Below are 22554 nucleotides of genomic sequence, written 5' to 3'. Positions count from 1 at the left end.
AAGGCCCATGAAGGTAGATATTTTTGTGGTTTGTCCACTTTTGGGTCTCTAATAACTAAAACTGTGCATGGCACTTAGCAGCTGCTCAAATATTCGTTGAATGAATACAATTTCCTATTCTCTTATTTATTCAGAGTATTTTTTGGGTGTGGCTATGTTCCACTCTTTCATTAAAATTTGAAGCGTTTCCGTTTATTGTATCATCAAGAAATCTTAACAAGGTTATTTATAACTTCTTCATCTGTGTTATAAGACCTTACTCTATCAGAGATTGACTTTCAAAAGCTTCCCAAAGTACCTTATCTTCATATATTAACATCAGATATTTCATAATTTATAAAAAAGCTTGAGTTCATTTAAACTCTTGCATGAATTGCCGTAATGTAGTATCCTCCTGTTTTATTCAAAACATGGGTTACATGCCCAAAATTATTTTTCTTCTTTGTGAACTACATGAATATTTCTATTCCTTAGATAAGCAGATATTTTCTGAGGCTATCAAAGTGCAAGTCTCAATCTGGTTTATGTGTAAATATGATGATGATAGTAGCAAAAGTAATAGTAGTAACTGAGTGCTTACTATAAACCTGGTACAAATCTAAATGCTTTGCTTAAATTAACTTGGTTAATCCTCAAAACAACCCTAGTTGATGTACACTATTTTAATATTTTTCTTTTTAAGAAGGAGTCCTGCCTTGTTGCCCAGGTTGGAGTGCAATGGCGTGATCTTGGCTCATTGAAACCTCTGCCTCTTGGGTTCAAATGATTCTTCTGCCTCAGTCTTCCAAGAAGCTGGGATTATAGATGCCCGCCACCATGCCCAGTTAATTTTTGTATTTTTAGTAGAGATGGGATTTCACCACGTTGGCCATGCTGGTCTCGAACTCCTGACCTGATGATCCACCCACCTTGGCCTCCCAAAGTGCTATGATTACAGGCATGAGCCACTGTGCCCGGCCTTAATCTCCATTTTCCAGCTGAAGAAATTGAGTCAGGAGAAGTTAGGTGACTTGTCCAAGGTCACATAGCCAAAAAGCAGCAGAGTCAGGATTTGAACTCAGAGGACTGGGCTTCAGAATCCTTGCTTTTCACTAAACTGCTTGTCATAAGTCATGATCATCACCACTTGAGCAGAAGAATGGGGAGGCAGTGATGATTTTTACAAAGTTAGACTCTGGGCCAGGCATGGTGGCTCACACCTATAATCCTAGCACTTTGGGAGGCTGAGGTGGGTGGATCACTTGAGGTCAGGAGTTCAAGACCTGCCTGGCCAATATGGTGAAACAATGTCTCTACTGAAAATATAAAAATTATCCAGGCATGGTGTTGCATGCCTGTAATCTGAGCTACTTGGGAGACTGAGGCACAAAAACTGCTTGAACCGGGGGGTGGAAGCTGCAGTGAGCTGAGATCATGCCACTGTACTCCAGCTTGGGTGACAGAGTGAGACTCTGTCTCAGAAAAAAAAAAAAAAAAAAAAAGACTGAATGAAAATCCTACATATGCAATTACATCCTTCTCCCTAAAATATATTAACTATGTTTATGGAAAGTATGAAGCAAGGTGCTACAGGAGATACGACGACAGTAGTGATATGGCACTATTCAAAAGCAGCTTATATAATGGGAGGCTGAGAGAGAAGGTCAAATAATGTGTTTTAATATGTAAAATATGTCTATTATATTATTTATGGCATTTTCCAAACATGGAATTCTGACAGACTTGTAAGAGGGGTCATTTGCACGAGGGCAGAAAAATTCTACATATTTTATAAAACAGTAAATAATATAGTTTGGTCAATATTTAAAGAAAGTATGGGAATGCGCATAGTTTGAATTTATTCTTAATTCAAATAACCTTTACTATCTCACTTGCTAGGAGGTAAAGACTGATAAGTAGTCAATTTTTTTTTTTCCAATTAGGGAACTGACATTACCAGAGCTATGTACTTAGAAGCTTAATCTGGTATCCATGAGTAAATGAAATGGAATATACAGAGGTTGGTGGGTAGGAGGACAGGTAGGAATCTATAATAATCCTAAGCCACTAAAACGCAGTGCCAATAGAAATGAGGAAGCGGGGACCAGGCACGGTGGCTCACGCCTGTAATCCCAGCACTTTGGGAGTCTGAGACAAGTAGATCACTTGAAGTCAGGAGTTTGAGACCACTCTGGCCAACATGGTGAAACCCCCATCTTTACTAAATATACAAAAATTAGCTGGGCATTGTGGCACACACCTGTAATCCCAGCTACTTGGGAAGCTGAGGCAGGAGGATCGCTTGAACCTGGGAGGTGGAGGTTGTAGTGAGCTGAGACTGTACCACTGCACTCCAGCCTGGGCGACAGAGTGAGACTTAGTCTCAAAAAAAATAATAAAAATAAAAAAGAAATGAGAAAGGGGGAGGCCAGAAAATGCCCTAGGCATTCCTACTTTTGGAGGTTCCATCCACATGTAAAACATATCAAATATACTCATATTAAACATAATTTTTAACTGAAAACTTAAGTTTTTCTGTTATTTTGCACTGAAATTATCTGGAAACAATTAACTAATTTTTAGAGATAGGGTCTTGCTATATTACCAAGGCTCAAGTGCAGTGGCTATTCATGGGTGTGATCATTATGCACTGCAGCTTCCAACTCCTGGTCTCAAGCAAATCTCCTATATCAGCCGCTGGAATAGCTGGGACTACAGATGCCACCATGCCCAGCTACAAATAAGTTTAAATATTCTTGACATGTATTGTGAAGAAGAAAATCGAAACTATAAATTCTTTTCAAATGAAATGAAATACTTAAATAATGTTAAATATAACAATTATTATATTTTGCAACCTTGAAGAGCTCAGCCCCTGCCTCCCTGAACCTACAGTGCCTGCTGGATATAGCAGTTCTGTGGATTTAAATGTGATATCCTCTCCAGGTTTCAGATTCTCTGCTACACAGATGACTCTGTCTCTAGGTTTAAATTCCAATTGCCTAATGGTTATTTCTATATGAATATCCTTCTGTGTTTCCCCTGACTAATCAAAATCTGTCTCAAACTAAGAATTCCATGTCCTCGCCTCTCTTTCAAAAAGATGTCTCCTTACAAAACTGTTTTCATCCTTTTTCCAATAATCAAGAGTAAAAGCATCTTTCTGATCTTTTCCCCTTCTTGCCATATATTTTTTGTTTTGTTTTTTCTTTTGAGATGGAGTTTCGCTCTTGTTACCCAGGCTGGAGTGCAATGGCATGATCTTCGCTCGCTGCAACCTCTGCCTCCTGGGTTCAAGCAATTCTCCTGCCTCAGCCTCCCGAGTAGCTGGGACTACAGGCATGCGCCACCATGCCCAGCTAATTTTTTTTTTTGTATTTTTCGTAGAGATGGGGTTTCACCATGTTGACCAGGATGGTCTCGATCTCTTGACCTCGTGATCCACCCGCCTTGGCCTCCCAAAGTGCTGGGATTATAGGTGTGAGCGACTGCGCCCAGCCTCTTGCCAAAATTTTTAAGTAGCTTCTAAGTTCTACTGTTTTTGCTTTTATAACATTGCATGCCAATCCTTTTCATGCCAACCATAGGTGATCACAGTATTATCTAAACAGGTGATCACAGTATTATCTAAACAGTCTCCTTTTTTCCATTCTACCTTGTACACCACTGGTCTATGAGTATTCCAAGACTAGATTTGTCTTTTTCTAACTTGCTTTCCCTAGTGTCTAGTACACAGATGTTAACTAAATATCTGTTAAATGAATAGATTCACATTACATTTCCTCAAATACCGCTGTAAGCCATATACTTCTAGATCTACCTATGCTTTGATAAGACTATCAATACCTTTCTAGTGCCTTTCAAATTAACATTCCATTATTTTCCTTAAAAGGCAAACTAAGATTATTTTAAGGAAATGTCAAAGGAGGTAAATTATGAAATTAGCAGTAGTGACTTTAGAGAGGTAGGACAGCAGAGTGGAAACAGTGTAGATATTAGAGTTAAGCACAGTTGGAACTTGAAGCCTAGTTCTAAAACCTACCTATCCTGGCTATTTAACTTGTGGGTTCATTTTTCTCATTTTTTAAACGGAGGATAACAGCACCCCTCTTGCAGGATTGAACTGAGCAAACACACATAAACTCCTTAGTAAAAGCCTGAAACCTAAAAGGCCCCCAAAGTAGCTACTAACATTAAGTTAGAGTACTGTTTAGGTTTTTCCATAAATACTTCTTTGAAGAATTCTATTTTGGTAATTAGGCCAAAGCTTTGATATAAGACCAAAACAACATTGCCTTAAACATCCTGAGATGTTATTCTGAGACTTAGGTAAACAGCAAATCTTTATCTAACAAAACAAAACCCCACGTGTGTGTGTGTCTCAATAATATCTCATTAATCCAGTGAGGCAGGCCAGTGAGGCAGGCACTACATACATATACACACACACACATACATATGATAGAGGTTTCTACCTACTGGAAAAATGACCGATGACTAGAATACTGTAATTGGCAACTCTGATAACGGAAAATAATAGTAGTATCCTTGTCCTTGAGGATTTCATCTAAATTTCTTCCCAGTACTAGAGATGCAATTTCTCCCCTAAATTTATTACCTTATTATCTGTTCCTGGAACAAACACAAATGAATTTAACTTGACAAAGAAACAGTATAGCCACTTCCAAATCTAGAAGATAGCTCAAATTCACAAAAATCCAGTAACCCCACTTAAGAGTTTTCAAGAATGATGACAATTCATTTTTGAGAAGGAAAGTAAATACATCAGATTGTTATTTATATAATCTGATAATCTGAGAATTCCCTTAACTGCCATTTTTGGGAAATTACAAAGTTAGCTGGGCATGTTTGGTACCTAACCATATTATCTCATTAATCCAGTGAGGCAGGCACTACTATTCTAATTTTCTACATGAAAAATCTGGCTCAGAGGCTAACTGAAGCCTTTAATTCAAAATCATGAGCTCTGTATTGTATAGCACACCCATGCCTGATCTTTGAGAGACTGTAGTTCTAGCATTACTTGGTTACCTATAACTGAATAAAAATTATTTTTCTACATGTTAATAGGTTTTTATTCTTTGTTTTGTTTTTCATAGATTTAGGGGATACAAATGCAGTTTTGTTACATGGATGTATGATACAGAGGTGAACTCTGGGCTTTTAGTGTACCTATCACCTGACTAGAGAATATTGTGCCCAACAGGTAATTTTTCAACCCCTGCCCACCCCCACCATCCACTCTCCTCCCTTTTGGAGTCCCTAGTGTCTATTATTCCCCTGAATAAAAATTATTTTAAGAGAAGTTTATTTAAACAGATAGGACAGATTATTCCTGTATTCTTGATAAAATCTCAACAGATCAAGTTTCTGTCCATTAAAAAATATAACATCTTTGGCAAGGGATACTCCAGGGTGTTATCTTTCCTAAAATCTGTACTTAATTTTGAGAACACAGTTGCTTTTTGTAGAACAGAATAAAACAGATACACTGATAAAGTTGGTGTAAATGCCTGCTGTATATACTGTTTCTAATATCTTAAGAATGTCATCAATTTTTAAAGATCCTGGAAATGAATTAAGGATATCTATGAAGAATTATAAAAAGTTGCTTAAATATGTAAATGGTATGGACTTCAGAGATTTGTCTAGTTGTTCCAGGTTTTTAAACAGAGGTATCTATAACTCCTAAGAGGGCTAAGAAATCAATAAAATTTTACTCCAAAAGACTGAGAATCAATGTATACCAGTGTTAACTGAGATAATAAGAACATTCAACTAGTCAAAGAGTTCTGAAAAGGCAAACTGAATTCTTAAGCCTCTGTGAAGGAATTACTTAGATGGCAAGGATCCAATCTTCATAATTTATGCATTTCTATACTCTGTTGATGTAGGATTGGGGGAGAAAGGGAGAGACTGCAGCTAGTACCATCCCTCCAGGTGGCACTAGGAAATGCCTGGGGATATTTCTCCTGCAATGCAGTCTTAACAATTACCTGATCTTAAATGCAACAGTGACCTAACTGAAAAATATGACATGGATTCTGGACTTACTCCAGAAGAATGGGAAAAAAAGGAGACACAGAGAACAAGATGAGTTGTGGATGTCCTTTCCTGCCTTGGCTAATTCTTTCACATGTGATGACCAATGCAAAGTTTTCAGTTTTTCTGATAAATTACAGATAAAGTAGAAAAGTATATGATAAGAGGGACAGATTCAGGAATTCTGCATTTGAAAGGAAAAACATTTTCTAGGTATCTGCGGGGATAGGACAGCTTAGAGAAAATTAGGAGCAGACAGGTGGGGAAAGCACATTATGGCACTATGAGATTATGGATGCAGGTTGTGAAAAGACTGAGGCTTTACAGTTTAATTCATTTTGCAATTATCTTTTCTTTATGTAAAACACTGAATAAAGATGGAATCCCTGCTCTCAAGGAACACATGATCTACGTAGTTGGTGAAACATGGAAATGATCAACTGAAATGCAGGTCCAATTAAATAAATGATATACATATGAAGGCAAAGTACACTCTGAGCTCAGGAGGGAAGCATATAATAAAAGAAGGAAAAGGGGCTGGCTGGGCACAGTGGCTCACACCTGTAATCCCAACACTTTGGAAGGCAGAGACAGGAGGATTAGCTTGAGGACAGGAGTTTAGACCAACCTGGTTAACATAACAAGGCTGTTTCTTTACAAAAAGAAAAAAATTAGCCAGGTTTGGTGGGGTGAGTCTGTAGTCCCAGCTACTCAGGAGACTAAGGTGAGAAAATCACTTGAGCCTAGGAGTCTAAGGCTGCACTGAACTATGATCACACCACTGCACCCAGCCTGGGCAACAAACAGACTGAGACCCTATCCTAAAAAAAAAAATTAATTTTTTTTTTTTTTAAAGTGAAGGGGATAGATAAGGCTCACTGGAGGAGGTAAAAATCAAAATGAGTCTTGAAGAAATTAGATAGAGAAAGGATAAGGAAAAGCATTTCAGGTTAATAGTTTAGTATGCAGAACAGTCAAGAAGAAGATAATGTAATAGCACCTTCATGATAACTGAATGGCTTGTGAGGCTGTAAAATAATGGCACAGGAGGCTGGGCGGGGTGCTTCACACCTGTAATCCCAGCACTTTTGGAGGCTGAGGTGGGTGAATCACAAGGTCAGGAGTTTGATACCAGCCTGGCCAAGATGATGAAATCCTGTCTCTACTAAAAATATAAAAATTAGCCAGGCGCAGTGGCAGGCCTGTAATCCCAGCTACTCAGGAGGCTGAAGCAGGAGAATCGCTTGAACCCGGGAGGTGGAGGTGGCAGTGAGCTGAGATCAAGCCACTGCACTCTAACCTGGGCAACAGAGAGGGACTCACAAAAAAAAAAAAAAAAAAAAGGCACAGGAGAGGGCTGTAGTGGGAAATGGGTTGCCAATGTAGGTCTAAACTACTTTTCTAAACTTTATGCCAACGATATCACTGAAGGTTTCCCAATGATAAGAGTAGTACAAACTCCTTTGGGATCTAGACTTAAAGATCCAAAAGGCTACTTGACTATATCAACGTCTATAGGTCCAAAACCAAATATAATCCTCTTCTAAACCAGATTTTACACTGTCCCATATCTCAGGAAAAGCATCTATCCATCAAGTTACACAAGCTAAAACCAAACCAAATGAAAGCCTAGGAACCATTCTTGACATCTTCTGCCTTCTACCTATATCCAATCCAACACTAAGGCCTATCAATTTTACTTTCCAAATTTTCATCATAATACACAACACTCTCTGACTACCTCTACTGCCACCACCTTAGGACGAACTCTTATCTCTCTCCTGGACCACTGCACTGACTGATGCTGATTGATCTACCTGCATTCACTTAGAATCTCATTTAAACTGAAGAAATTATTTTTTAAAAAGTCCTAAATCAATCAATACTTAAATTCTTTTAGTAGCTTCTGATAACTTTTAGAATGAACAAGAATTTGAACAGTCTATAAAGTCCTACTTGGTTAGGCCCCGTATCTACCTCTCTAGATCTTTGTTTTATAGTACGCTTCCTCTCCTACTTACTCCACTCTAGTCACACTGGACTTTTTTCAGTGCCCAGTGCTTATCCTATTTTTTTCTCACCATAGTGCTGCAATTGCAATATTGTCTACTTATCTGCTTTTCTTCAGCTCTCAGCCTGCCATTTTGCTAAATGCCGGGTATGTAATAATGGAAAAAACAGTCTCTGCTTTCATGAGGTTTATGGCTGAGTGGGGAAAAGTCGTAGACAGAAAAACCAGTAACCAAACAATATAAACTGTATCAAGTGCTACAAAGAAACAGAATGTTGTGAGAAAAGGAATAGTGTATGGGAGGAAAATCTATTTTAGTCTGGGAGGTCACAGAAAGCTTCTCTGAACAAGAGGACATTTGAACTGAGTCCTCAAAGATAGAAAAGGAGGTTGTTACTTTAATCAGGCCATAAGTGAGAAAAAGCACTATTACTATAGGTTTCACATGCCAAGAAAATAGAGAATTTGAAATTTTATCATAATTGAGATGAAAACAGAATTAAAGAAAGTAGCAATTCAAAAAGAGAAAAAGAAAAAGGATTTATCTATTCGCCACTTCTTAGAATTCACTTGGTTGAAAGGTTATGACAATCTTACTAAAAAGGCTTACAGGAAGAACAGAAGGATGCTGAGAGGAAAAGGTCAGTAAACAGGGAGGAGGGCACCTGCCAGTAACCTAATGGAAGTATATGGAGAGTTGTATTTATAAGGCTTACATAAGCAATGAGTCAGCAAAAAGTCAGGTATCAATGGATCTCTTCTGTGGCCACTCTAAGCAACTAGGAAACTTGGCTCTCTGAGATAGGAATATGTCTTCCAGTAACACCTGCCTAAGTTAGGATGAGGAAAAGTAAATCTTAATGTTTATAAAAAACATAAGAAATAAGATCCAACTTAAAGCAAGGTGATTCTAGTAGGGTTTTGCAAATGTAATGTAACTCATTTCCTCTAATTTGTAATAAAACACTAAAGATTACAGAACCAAGAACCAAAATCTGCTAAAAGTAAAACCTACATTTTAAAGAGAAAACGTCCTTATCTTTCTTGAGGTCCATAAACATTGGAGGCCTACTTTCTACAACTATCTTTTCTCTAATAAAGGCTAATATGTATATATATGTATAAACAGTAACAGAAAAAGGCTTCATATCAATAGAATTGGGTCTGGCAAAGAAAAATGTACAAAAGAGAACATAAAAGAGATTCAGTCATAGTAGAGGCAAAGAGATACAGTATTCACAACCACTTGGTATCAAACAGCAATGACAATGAACCCAAGACAAACACCCACCAACGCACAGCTACGAAAATAGCAGACTCCTTATCCTGCCTTCCTCCACCTCCATACTTATGTTCTCAGCCTATTACTGTTCCAGTGGCAACAACTCTGTAACAGGAGGAAGGCTTTATTTTTTCTTCTCCTGCTCAGACTGTAGGAAAAGAAGGAAAAAAAGCATAATTATGACTATTCAAAGGAAAGAAAAGAAGTCTAATTGTTAGTCTGCATTCTTTTCTCTGGAAATTCCTGGCTTCTGCCTGTTCAGAGACATATGAGAAAACTTGGATTACCTCGGAAGGTCACAACTGAATGGCCACACGTTATGTTTCTCCTTCTGGTTACCTTGGTCATCCTTTTCCATCAAATGTGATTTTGCAAAATGTTTTAGTTATTGCTAAGCAGCAATTCTATGCAGCTGATACAGAAAAGTAAAAAAATAAGAAAAAACAATCACAACACATTTATCTTACCAAAACCCCCTGTCAGGCAGTCTGCTGATTTTGCTTGCCACAAAGCTCATCCTTCATTTGTGCAGTGCCAGAGCAAGCTTGGATCATAAAAATCGCAACCTCTCTTGGCTATAAGCTCTTTCCATTTGTTCCAGCTTCCAAATTGCAGAGGAGCTGTGGCATAGTCTGTCACTGCTGCACATACTTGGTTTCCGAGAATAACGCTGCAAATGAGGACAGCTACCACTGGGAATGCAATCCCCCACCAAAGAGCCGGCCGCAATGAAGCTTCTAGTGGATCCCTGGGCTTCTCACCTTCACAGTCTCAGAGAAGTGACTTTCACAAAACAGGCAGGTACAGCCGCACCACATCAATACCCTTGCATAGCCAATCCTCCGCAGTGCCCACCTCAGCCTATGTACAGTTTTGATTCTGTCTCTTGTAGCAACTCTTAGAGCTTTCTACATCTGGGAGCTTAGACGACTCTGTGCTGAATAAACAGAAAGCTTCTGCCAAACAAACACCCGTGTGTGTGTGCGCGCGCATGCAGTTTGCGAGAGCAGCTAATGCAAATGAATAGTTTGACTCTGAGAATGGAGATCACAGACAGTATCTGCCTCTCTTCTCCAGCTGTGAGCATCTTTTATAAAAGACAAAAGCATCACACTGGTTGGATTTAAAGCTACAGGGTATTAATTCAACATTCCCGTTTGTCTTCTCATTTAAATCAGATAAGGCTGAAAGAATCGCTTAAAGAAGATTAAAAACATTCTAAATGAAATAACACTGTTTAGGTAGCTTGGTTCAATAAATACAAAGAAAAAGCAATCTACCTATGTTTCAATAAAGGCCCAGAAGATTGCCAGGACAGATTTCCATGCTTTTCTAATGTTTCTTCTCTTATTTTTCATTTTAGGTTGGCAAAATTGTTTAAAACGAGAATACAACATGAATGAGAAAACTAGAAAAAGAAAACTGAGCATGAAACTCTAAAATCATATTCACTATGGACAGAGAAAAAAAAACACTCTAAAATCTAAACAACAGATTAAAACATCACAATCATAAGCCCAGACTCAGCCCTGTATCATCATACACTATTTACTGAACACCCAGGACACTACATGACAGAATTGAGTATAAGACTGTTTCTGACTTGAAAAATCACTTTGGGATTTAGGCAGGTTATCGGATCTGAACCTTATTTCTTCATTTGTAAAAGCAGTTGTGGGGAACACACATAGGAGGAATTTAAATGATTATAAAATATAGTGTGGCATGTATAAAGTACATCTACTAATATTTCTCTGAGGTTAACATGCAGAAAGAAATCAGACGTGAAGACAATTTAACACAGTAAACCCTTTCTAAGAGCCTGGAGGTGTGATAATTTCTTTACTTTTAGTTAAGTGTGGATCTGGAAGCTCAGGCCAGCACCGTACAGACAGGTCAAAGAAGGTCTTTCTATCAGTATTAACCAGCTTTGCTTAATATTCTTTCACTTAAGCTAGATGAAGCCCTCTGAACGGAATCCAAAGCACCATGAATAAATGTAAAGAAAATGCTGGCTTGAAACTATGACTCCAGAAATTCCATTTCCATCTCTAGAGACATAGAACTCTGACCTTGACTTTCCACAACAAATTAAAAATAATTTGATTTAATACAAGTTTTGTTTTTGCTTAAAAATTAGGTGGTAAGGGCCGGGCGCGGTGGCTCACACCTGTAATCCCAGCACTTTGGGAGGCCGAGGTGGGCAGATCAGAGGTTGAGACCAAGCCCATCCTGGCCAACATGGTGAAACCCCGTGTCTACTAAAAATACAAAAATTAGCTGTGTGTGGTGTCATGCGCCTGTAGTCCCAGCTACTCGGGAGGCTGAGGCAGGAGAATTGCTTGAACCCGGCAGGTGGAGGTTGCAGTGAGCCGAGATCGTGCCACTGCACTCCAGCCTGGCAATAGGGCGAGACTCCGTCTCAAAAAAAAAAAAAAAAAAAAAAAAAAAATTAGGTGGTAAGGTTTCAACTGAGTAAGTATGTTTCTGCAAAAACAGTAAAAGCCCCAGTCCTGTACCACTAGCATCAACACTAGCTGCTGTTTGCTTAATTCTGTTTACTAGCATTTTCAACATCCTCTTTTAAGACAATCATGCTCACTGTAGGAAACTTTGAAAGTGCAAATGGGTAGAAAAGAAAGCAAGAACTATCTGTAATTTCACCACTTAGAAGCCCAAACAAACCACTATTACCACTGTGATTTCCATCCCTTCAGTTTTAAAAAAATGTATGTGCAAGTATTTTGTTATTTCAAATCCGTTCTTAAGATTTCAATTTGAAGGACTTTGTAAGAGAATCCATATTTTTTCCCTGCCTTGTCTCAAAAATCACTTACTGTCTAAGTAAATATTTCTGATGTGGGCTTTTAAATATACTGAGCTACTAGATTGTGTGTATTCTAACATAACATCTAACAAGTTATTATTTTCTTCACAATTACATAGCTGAATGTTTGGGACTGTATATTATTCTTCCTTGGGAAGGTACAGTATTTAGTCTTTTGTAAGATGAATGTTTGTGGCTGGGCACAGTGGCTCATGCCTGTAATCCCAGCACTCCAGGAGTCCGAGGCAGGTGGATCACGAGCTCAGGAGACTGAGACCATCCTGGCTAACCCAGTGAAACCCCCTCTTTACTAAAAATAGAAAAAAAAAATTAGCTGGGTGTGGTGGCAGGCGCCTGTAGTCCTAGCTACTTGGAAGGCTGAGGCCAGAGAATCACTTGAACCCAGGAGGCGAAAGTTGCAGTGAGCTGAGATCTCACCACTACACTCCAGCCTGGGCAACAGAGCTAGACTGTCTAAAAAAAAAAAAAAAATTAATGTTTGTTACAATTCTATAATTTCAAATACAATTGCTGGCATTCACAGATATTTCCAGTGCTTCTTCCCTTTCTGAACACACACAGAAGACTACAGTTCCCAGTTTCCCGTGCAAGGCCATGTGACTAGTTCTAACAAATGAGTTGTGAAAGAAAGGGAGTGTGTAACCTAAGTCAAAGCATTTAATTGCTAATGTGAAGGTCTCTCATCTTCTCTTACCCTACCATGGAGAGATCACTGAAACATGTGTTGATCACTGAAATCACGGATCAAATCTGCATTGACTGGATAAACCACTACATGGAAGACAGCTGCCCTGGAGAGTTGGTTGAGCCTAAAGCAGACTTTGTGTGAGAGAAATGTTCATTGTATATTTATATAAAAGTCATGATTTTATCTTTTTGAAAAAAAATTACCTTTTAACATTTTTAGAGGTTCCACCAAAATGGCAATGAATTTATCTGACAGAACCAAGTAAACTGAGTTACCAGATAAATGTACCTCCTCATTGGCTTTAGCCTGGGTACATCTCTTCTTGGCTCCCAAAGGAAATCCTAAGTGGCAGCAGAACTTTAATTTTGCTGACTTCCTTGTTCTCATTTGTTTCTTTTCTTGCTGACTTTTTGTTTCTGGTTTAGGCATGGTCAATAAGTTACTCCTCACTGATGGTAGCACTAGTGGAGAATTTGGTTTTATGGTTTGACCATTTGAGGTCTCTGCAGAAGAGTAATAGATACCTATCCTCTGTTGAGTGAGAAATTAAAAAAAAAATTCAGTTCATCAGACTTTTTTGTCCATTGGTCCATGTCACATGCAATTCAATTAAGAATTCTGGCCCTGTGTGGTGGCTCATGCTTGTAATCTCAGCACTTTGGAAAGGCTGAGTTGGGTGGATCACTTGAAGCCAAGAGATTGAGACCAGCCTGGGCAATGAAGGGGAATAGCTCTGTGAGCTCTCGACCAGTGAGGTTTTGTGATTCTGTGTTTACTTTTGACCCATGGCTAAAAAGTTGTAGAACTAAAGCCATAGGTCTTTATGAGTCCTGTAATTCAGAAACACCACAATAGCCAGGCATGGTGGCTCATGCCTGTAATTCCCAGTATTTTGGGAAGCTGAGGTGGGAAGATCACTTAAGGTCAGGAGTTTGAGACCAGCCCAGGCAACACAGCAAGACCTTGTCTCTACAAAAATGATAAATAAAATTAGCTGGGCATGGTGGTAAGTGCCTGTAGTCCCAGCTACTTGGGAGGCTGAGGTAAAAGGATCACTTGAGCCTAGGAGTTTGAGGTTGCAGTGAGCTATGATCATTCCACTGCATTTTGGCCTGGGTTTGAGTGAGACTCTATCTTTAAAAAACAAAACAGAAAGACCATGGCCTCTCAAGTAAGTATGTAACATTTTCCTACCTTTAGAGAATATTAATAAATTAGATTATAAGGTCTCCTAAATTAAAGGACCTCTGATATATCTGACTTGAAATATATATTGATATATCTATCTCAAACATCCCCACAAATCTAAGAAAAGAAAAAAGTGAACATCTGACGCTTTAAATACGTTAGACAAACAACAAGCGATTCTTCTTCCAGACTCTGCCAGTTTGGAGATATTTTAAGAACTTAAGGTAAGTATCTGGCAAATCAAGGCTAGTGTCAGAGTTAACTATAATACTATATATACTTTATTTTACTTGAGGTTTGCTTTCTCATGTAGAAAAAATTTAATCTGAACTTTGTAAACTGACATACAGGTTTAGTGATCAAACTAATATTACTCTTTTGTAATGTTTACTGTTTTAAAAATGAGTCTGTGTTAATCTAAATTGAATCACAATGCTGACAAGCTTTTTATATTAATAGTAATTATATGTCAGCTTAAATATCTCCAGGATCTTATGGCAATTTAAAAATCACAGACTAATGTTAAATGGAGCTAGTTAATAAGTAATTTTTGGATGCCCAGACGAATTTCTAATTAGAATACTAAAACACTGTTTAAACATAGTTTTAAGCTTACATACTTTTGCTTGTTCTGTATATGCTATTAGAGTGGTTATATCTTTGAGTAATGTTAATAAATGGCTTCATTTTTACCATGCTAAGAAGGTATAAAACAGATGTGTGTGGCTATAGAAAGTCTATGTGTATTTGTGAGCTTTAATAGTCTGCTAAAATGCTTGTGTATGACGTAGTTCTTATTATCCATTCTCTCTACCCAGTTTTCGCTCTGAAACAGAAGTCATAATTGATATAGGTGGTTATACTAGGAGCAATAGTAACAGAGAAATACAAGGTGTAAGTTCTTTTGTTTTTAAAGGAAAAGAGCATTTTTTTTTTTTTTTGTTCCCAAGTAAAGTGACAGTTTGTTCCAGAATGTGAAAGGCAGACAAATCATTTATTTATTTTTTAAGATGGGGTCTCACTCTGTTGCCCAGGCCGGAGTGCAGAGGTGCCATCTCAGCTGACTACAATGTCCATCTCCCAGGCTTAAGTGATCCTCATACCTCAGCCTCCTAAGTAACTGAGACTGCAGGTGCACACCACCATGCCCAACTAATTTTTGTATTTTGTGTAGAGATGTGGTTTCACCATGTTTCCCAGGCTAGAAAGACAAATCTTAAAAAGTCAATTTGATTTGCCTTGGAAAATAAACTACTGGGATCTAAAAAGAAACCATGAAACATGTTAGCATTTTGGCAAAATTTAATCAGCTTTGACAGGCTTGCTTCTTTGGTTTACTGATTAATGCCATCATCTATAATATGAAAGATTATTCTTTTTTTTTTTTTTGAGACGGAGTTTCCCTCTTGTTACCCAGGTTGGAGTGCAATGGCGCGATCTCGGCTCACCGCAACCTCTGCCTCCCGGGTTCAGGCAATTCTCCTGCCCCAGCCTCCTGAGTAGCTGGGATTACAGGCACGTGCCACCATGCCCAGCTAATTTTTTGTATTTTTAGTAGAGACGGGGTTTCACCATGTTGACCAGGATGGTCTCCATCTCTTGACCTCGTGATCCACCTGCCTCGGCCTCCCACAGTGCTGGGATTACAGGCTTGAGCCACCGCGCCCGGCCAGAAAGATTATTCTTATTTAAATAATTTTCTTAGAGAGCACAATAATTTTCTGGCTTTATGTTGGATTATGTTCTAGATGATTAAATACAAACCAAACCAAACCAGAAAGAACAAAGGTTCTTGTGAAAGAGCTTAGGTTCTTTTCAATTGTAGTATTTTATCTTTTATTCTCATTTTGATTAAATAATCAAGTATTGTTTCTTACCCACAATCCTATCTTAATTGGGGCCCAAATCTCTTTTGTTAACTCTTTTGATCTTGCCTTCCCCCAAGATTGAATCTTTTTTTTTTTTTTTTTTTTTTGAGACAGGGTCTCTCTGTGTTATTTAGGCTGGAGTACAGTGCCTCAACTTTCCCGGCTCAAGTGATCCTCCCACCTCAGTCTCCCAAAGTGCTGGGATTATAGGCGTGAAACACTGCCCATCCCATGTTATCTTAATGTTCTATTTTTCTGCGGCTATATGAGGAGGCCCTTTCACTTTCTCCTTAAACTACTTTTAACCCACATTTTAGTTGATTGATTCCGCCTCTGTGATCTGAATAAAACATTAAGTAGTATCATGGAATACTGAGCATTCAGAAACGCACTGAGTTTTCCTTAACTTCTTACGGCAATCTTGTAATTTGCATAGGATCAATACCAATCTCATCTCCTTTTTATCAAGATATAATTGGATTTTATAACCATATCTACCTGGAAAGTCATATGAGAACATCACATTTGAGAATGATTCTCATTGACAAACCACTTTAAGAAATAATAGTTGACTTTATATATGGAGCCAATGCCTACAAAGAAAGTACTGTCAGAACACTGGCCTGATTCCTGAGGTGGTAAGGAAGGTCACTTCCTGGCAAGCCTTAGCAAATACTGGGGACTTGAAGATGAGATTAATTCACCCAAATTTATAGGTACTGCAGAATAAATCTGGTGAGAGGGTTTCTCAGGTGTATTTTCCTAACCTTGATATAGTAAATAATGAATGTTTAAAAGTCCAATCTGAGTCCTTATGAAAACTTCCACACAAAAGTTAATTGTGTTGTCTTAGTAGTTGCTCAAAACTGTATGGCTCTGGATTTGCAAAGATAGTTCAAGGATGACCCTGTATGACTAGCACTGTGGCTGCACCCATATGAATAATAAGGCCAAACCTAATGAGACTGCCAGAAGCCCCTTATAAAACTATCAGATCTTATGAGAACTCACTATCACCAGAACAGCATGAAAGTAACCAGCCCCATGATTAAATTACCTCCCACCAGGTCTCTCTCACAACACATGGGGATTATGGGAACTATAATTCAAGATGAGATTTGGGTTAGGGACACAGCCAAACCATATCATTCTGCCTCTGGCCCCTCCCAAATCTCATGTCCTCACATTTCAAAACCAATCATGCCTTTGAGAACTAAGTTCTCAATTTTTTAATTCTTGCCCAAATTCCTGTTTGAGGGGTCTGGGGAGTCATGCCCTACAAACCATAAATTCTCATCAGATGGGATTTATTTAACCCTTTGTATCATGATTTACTTTTCAATCTGACTCTGGCATAACATTATGTGACAAAGAAGAAAGTAAAAATATTTTACCCCCATACATATTTCTCTGTCATATTTTGAAATGGCCTTGCAAAGCCATCCTTTGCAGAGGAAAATCTGCATCTGTAAAGAATCTCTGTTTTTTTTTTGTGAGACAGAGTCTCACCCTGTCACCCAGGCTGGAGTACAGTGGTGCGATCTTGACTCACTGTAACCTCCGCCTCCCGGGTTCAAGTGATTCTTGTGCCTTAGCCTCCCGAGCAGCTGGGACTACAGGCATGCGCCATCACACCCAGCTAATTTTTGTATTTTTAGTAGAGACAGGGTTTCACCATATTGGCCAGGCTGATCTCGAACTCACAACCTCGTGATAAGCCCACCTTGGCCTCCCTAAGAGCTGGGATTACAGCTGTGAGCCACCATGCCTAGCCAAGAATCTCTATTAACATACTGAGATCTTTTTACTTACAATTCTGAAGAGATTAACTGAGAGTCTAGCACCTTTTAAAGATCTGAACAGAAAACATTTGTCATGTATTGTCTCTAAAAGCAGGTACTATGAAACTTCAAAAGAACCTTGGTCTCCACAATGTTTTGTCTTAACCTGAACATTTTCTATTAATCCCAGGTCTTTAGACAAACTCAACCAATTGTAAACAGAAAATGTTTAAATCTGCCTATAGCCTGTAAGCCCCTGCGTTGAACTATCCCGTCTTTGTGGACCAAACCAATGTATTTCTTGAATGTATTTGATTGATGTCTCAGGCCTCCTTAAAATGTGTAAAACCAAGCTGCACCCCAACCACCTTGGGCACATGTTCCCGGAACCTCCTGAGGGCTGTGTCACTGGCCATAGTCACTCATATTTGGCTCAGAATAAATTTATTCAAATATTTTACAGAGTTTGACTCTTTTTGTCAGCAGCTTCTCAAGAGTCCCCCAAAGTCTTAGCTCATTTCAGCATTAACTCAAAATTCCACAGTCCAAAGTTCCATCTGAGAAAAGGCAAAGTCTCTTCCACCTATAAGCCTGTAAAATTAAAAGCAAGATAGATACTTCCTAGATAAATTGGGGATACAGGCATTGGGTAATATACCCATTCCAAATGGGAGAAACTAGCTAAAACAAAGGAGCTACAGGCTCCATGCAAGCCCAAAATCCAGCAGGACAGTCAAATCTTAAAGCTCCAAAATGATCTCCTTTGACTCTATGTCTCACATTCAGGTCACCCTGATGCAAGAGGAGCTCCCATGGCCTTGGGCAACTCTATCCCTGTGGCTTTGCAGGGTACAGCCCTGCTCCTGGCTGCTTTCATGGGGTGGCATTGCGCGTTTGCACCTTTTCCAGGTGCGCAGTGCAAGGTGTCAGTGGATCTATCATTCTGGGGTCTGGAGGATGGTGGCCCTCTTCTAGCAGCTCCACTACGCAGTACCCCAGTGGGGACTCTGTGTGGGGGCTCCAAACCCACATTTCCCTTCTGCACCGCTCTAGCAGAGGTTCTCCATGAGGGCTCTGCCCCTGCAGCAAACTTTTGCCTGGACATCTAGGCATTTCCATACATCCTTTGAAATCTAGGCGGAGGTTCTCAAACCTCAATTCTTGACTTCTGTGTACCTACACCATGTGAAAGTTACCAAGGTGTAGGGCCTGTACCATCCAAAGTCATGGACTGAGCTGTACCTTGGCCCCTTTTTAGCTAAGGCTGGAGCAGCTGGGGCACAGAACACCAAGCCTATAGGCTGCACACAGCGGGGGTGGGGGGGGGGTTGGGAGGGGTCCTCGGCCTGGTCCATGAAACCATTTTTTCCTCCTAGGCATCCAGGGTTGTGAGGTGAGGGACTGTTGCAAAGGTCTCTGACATGCCCTGGAGACATTTTCCTCATTGTCTTGGTGATTAACATTCAGATCCTTGTTACTTATGCAAATTTCTGCCGCAGGCTTGAATTTCTCCCAAGGAAATGGGTTTTTGTTTTCTTTTGCATTACCAGGCTGCAAATTTTCCAAAGTTTTATGCTCTGCTTCCTCTCAAATGCTTTGCCACTTAAACATTTCTTCCACCAGATACTGTAAATAATCTCTCTCAATTTCAAAGTTCCACATATATTTAGGGCAGGGGCAAAATGTCATCAGTCTCTTTGCTAACGCATAACAAGAGTCACCTTTGCTTTCGTTGTCAACAAGTTCCTCATCTTCATCTGAGACCATCTCAGCCTGGACTTTATTGTCCATATCACTATCAGCATTTTGGTCAAAGCCATTCAACAAGTCTCTAGGAAGTTCCAAACTTTCCTGCACCTTCCTGTCTCCTGAACCCTCCAAGTTAGGAAGTTCTAAACTTTCCCACATTTTTCTATTTTCTTCTGAGCCCTCCAAACTGTTCCAACCTCTGCCTATTACCCAGTTCCAAAACTGCTTTCACATTTTTGGGTATCTTAATAGCAATATCCCACTCTACCGGTACCAATTTACTATATTAGCCCATTTTCTTTCTTTCTTTTTTTTTTTTTTTGAGACAGAGTTTCGCTCTTGTTACCCAGGCTGGAGTGCAATGGCGCGATCTCGGCTCACCGCAACCTCCACCTCCTGGGTTCAGGCAATTCTCCTGCCTCAGCCTCCTGAGTAGCTGGGATTACAGGCATGCACCACCATGCCCAGCTAATTTTTTTGTATTTTTAGAGACGGGGTTTCACCATGTTGACCAGTATGGTCTCGATCTCTTGACCTCGTGATCCACCCGTCTCGGCCTCGCAAAGTGCTGGGATTACAGGCGTGAGCCACCATGCCCAGCCTAGCCAATTTTCATGGTGCTATTGTGATATTGTGCCAGAATTGCTAGCCTTTGCTTTAGTTATTTAGTAATAACTAAAATAAGCAGCCCAGGATAACTAAGATCTGTGTGTAAACAAATGCTTATCTTGACTTCTGTAAAGCACTGAAGTAACAGAATGACAAAAGTCCCCTGGCCCTTGGAATGTCCGGAGACCCCCGCCCTCGTCTCCACCCAGGAGGTGAATTACAGAATCCCCTGGACCTTGGAATGTCCGAAACCTTTTCATCCCCATCCCCGCTCTTCACCCCCACTCCCAAGGTGGTTTTTTGGGTATAAAAAGTCTTGGCACCCTCCTTTTGACGCCACAGGTTGGAGAGACGTGAGTCTTCTGTGGTCGCCAGCATAATAAATGACCCTGCAATCTGGCATACTTTTGTCTTGGTGCTAACTTTCTACGCTCGGTCCAATACAACATTTGGAGGTCCCCAGCGAGATATTCTCTTTTTGTTATCACCAGACAAAAGCCATCTCAGAGTCTTGCCCGGGTGGCCGCTCCCACCTTGGGGGCCTCTGGGGAGGCGCCCCCTGTTCTTTCCCAGGGCCCCGGAGAGCCACCGTGGAGGATAAGCGACCTCTCGGCTGACATTCACCCGAAATTCCTCAGGGTCCTAAAAGAAAAAATCCTCCGGAGGTAAGTCTGGTCTGGGAACTAGTTCAAAGGAAGGGCCTGAGTCGGGGGACTGATGAGTCATTGCAACTCTGACCTGGCAAGCCTCACCAAGACGTCGCTTGAGGCTTCTGGTAGCTGGTGCAGTGGGTACCAGCGTTCACCTTCTGGTGGCTGTCATAGTGGGTGGCAGCCCTCTGGTAGCTGGTGCAGTGGGTACCAGCGTTTGCCTTCTGGTAGCTGGCATAGAGGGTACCAGCGTTCGCCTCTGGTAGCTGGCATAGTGGGTGGCAGCGTTTGGTTGTTTTCCGTAACCTCTGTGTGAGTGAGAGAGTGAGTGTGTGTATATGTAGTCCCACAGCTGAAAGGCTACGGGGCTTGTGTGGGCCTTCACCCGCGGTTCCACTGGGGCGTCGTAGGGCATAACAGTGATTCACCTCAGAGCTGTCCTACTTGGACTTCCATCCTAAGGTGACCAGGCCTGGGGATTATATGGGTACACCTTAGCCACGACGCCCCTGAAAATTCTTCCGAGAAAGTGGCCGGGCAGGCATCTGACTGGTCTGCCATCTGGGGGGCACCCACCCTTTGTCTGTCACTCTTGCATGTGGTCCTGTCTCGTCTGTAAATTTGTCAGTTTTATTAGACTCCTGCTAGCAGACATACACTGGTTCAGGCCATCTTCCCTTGAGGTAGGAGATATCTTACAGTGGTTGACGGACCACTGGATGCAGGGAAATTTTATTGATTACACCCCAGCAAAAATTACTCTTTTCTCTTTCTTCCTCATCTTCTTCTTCTTTTATCACTGAGGCCTCACTCTTTCTTCCTTTGCCATGTGGCAGATAGTCTTAACTCTAGTTGTCTTTATTCTCTTCCTTGTTTTGGTCATTGTGGCCTGTAAATTCTCCCAGCCACCTCCACCGGGAAAAGAGTACTTTTGCCTGTGCTGGGTCAGATTCCATGTCAGGGAGGCCGTTGTGCCCTCGACATCTTGGAGGTAGTTTCTTTGGAACTTGTGTGGAACAAAACCCTAGATCAGAGTTTACGGGTGCTCTTTCTCAGGCTGGGATGGAAAATAGGTAACTGCTTATTCTGCCAGGAAAGTGTCCAATGTTATGGGCAGTGCCCAGCAGTGCATCACAGAAAGGCATATTGGCACTATCCTGGATGTTGGGAGGTAGGATGTCACCGCCCCAGTAAAAACTGACTGGCAGCACGTCTGCACACTCTACCGGGTGTGGTGGGTCCAAAACACACATCCGGTAGATCTCTTAGTCCACCTGTTTGTCACTTCCCGACCTTTCCGAAGCAACTGGCCATTAAAAATGTATAAGGGGGAGGATTATGCCCGGGCAGCACTAAACCTCCATAGTGCTTATTCTCGCCAGTTGTGGTTTGCGGGGGAAAAAAGACTGCTGCCTTACCTTGGCCCCTACCCCCTGTTCCTCTGACTAGGGCTAGGAATAAACCCTAAAATCCAGTTGTCTGGTCCTTACAGGACCTGGCTGCAGAGGCCCTGCTAAAACCTGCTTTAAAGAGGGCCAAATTTTAAATTTGAGGCTTTCCAAAATTGGCTTTACTACAGAAAGAGAAAGTAGGGAAGGGAGGAGAGGAGAAAAGAGAAGAGAAGAGAAAAAAAAGAGAGAAAGAAAAAAAAGTGGAGAGAAAAAGAGGAGAAAGTAGATAGAGGAGAGAAAGGAGACAGAAGAGAAAGAGAGAAAGTAGAAAGTAGACAGAGGAGAGAGAGAGAGAGAGAGAAGGGGACCAGAAGCCACAGGGGCGGAAAACTTGCCGCCAGCAAGTTCAGTTTTAAACTGACACTAAGAGCGTTTTTTTTTTTTTTT

The 22554-nt window shown here is 40.5% G+C and overlaps 1 protein-coding gene across 14 annotated transcripts in view; it reads right to left on the bottom strand.

The window, feature by feature from the left end:
• The window catches only part of TMCC1 (transmembrane and coiled-coil domain family 1), a 255819-nt gene that overhangs the window by 32949 nt on the left and 200316 nt on the right, over positions 1-22554 (bottom strand). The window contains exon 1 of one of the 14 annotated variants that reach the window (XM_032262379.1): positions 10097-11474. The exons of 12 other annotated variants lie outside the window; for them this stretch is intronic. In XM_032262379.1, the coding sequence (XP_032118270.1) occupies positions 10097-10153 (57 nt within the window). In that variant the 5' untranslated portion in view covers positions 10154-11474. Of the gene's footprint in view, positions 1-9802; positions 11475-22554 lie in introns of those variants that run through there. One more of the 14 variants, XM_032262382.1, reaches the window with a different exon arrangement.

This window comes from Sapajus apella, unplaced genomic scaffold (genome assembly GCF_009761245.1).
Source record: "Sapajus apella isolate SASKATOON/1434 unplaced genomic scaffold, GSC_monkey_1.0 scaffold128, whole genome shotgun sequence".
Lineage (NCBI taxonomy): Eukaryota > Metazoa > Chordata > Mammalia > Primates > Cebidae > Sapajus > Sapajus apella.
The sequence above is the reverse complement of the archived record's forward strand: the minus strand, read 5'-3'. Positions and strand labels throughout refer to the sequence as shown.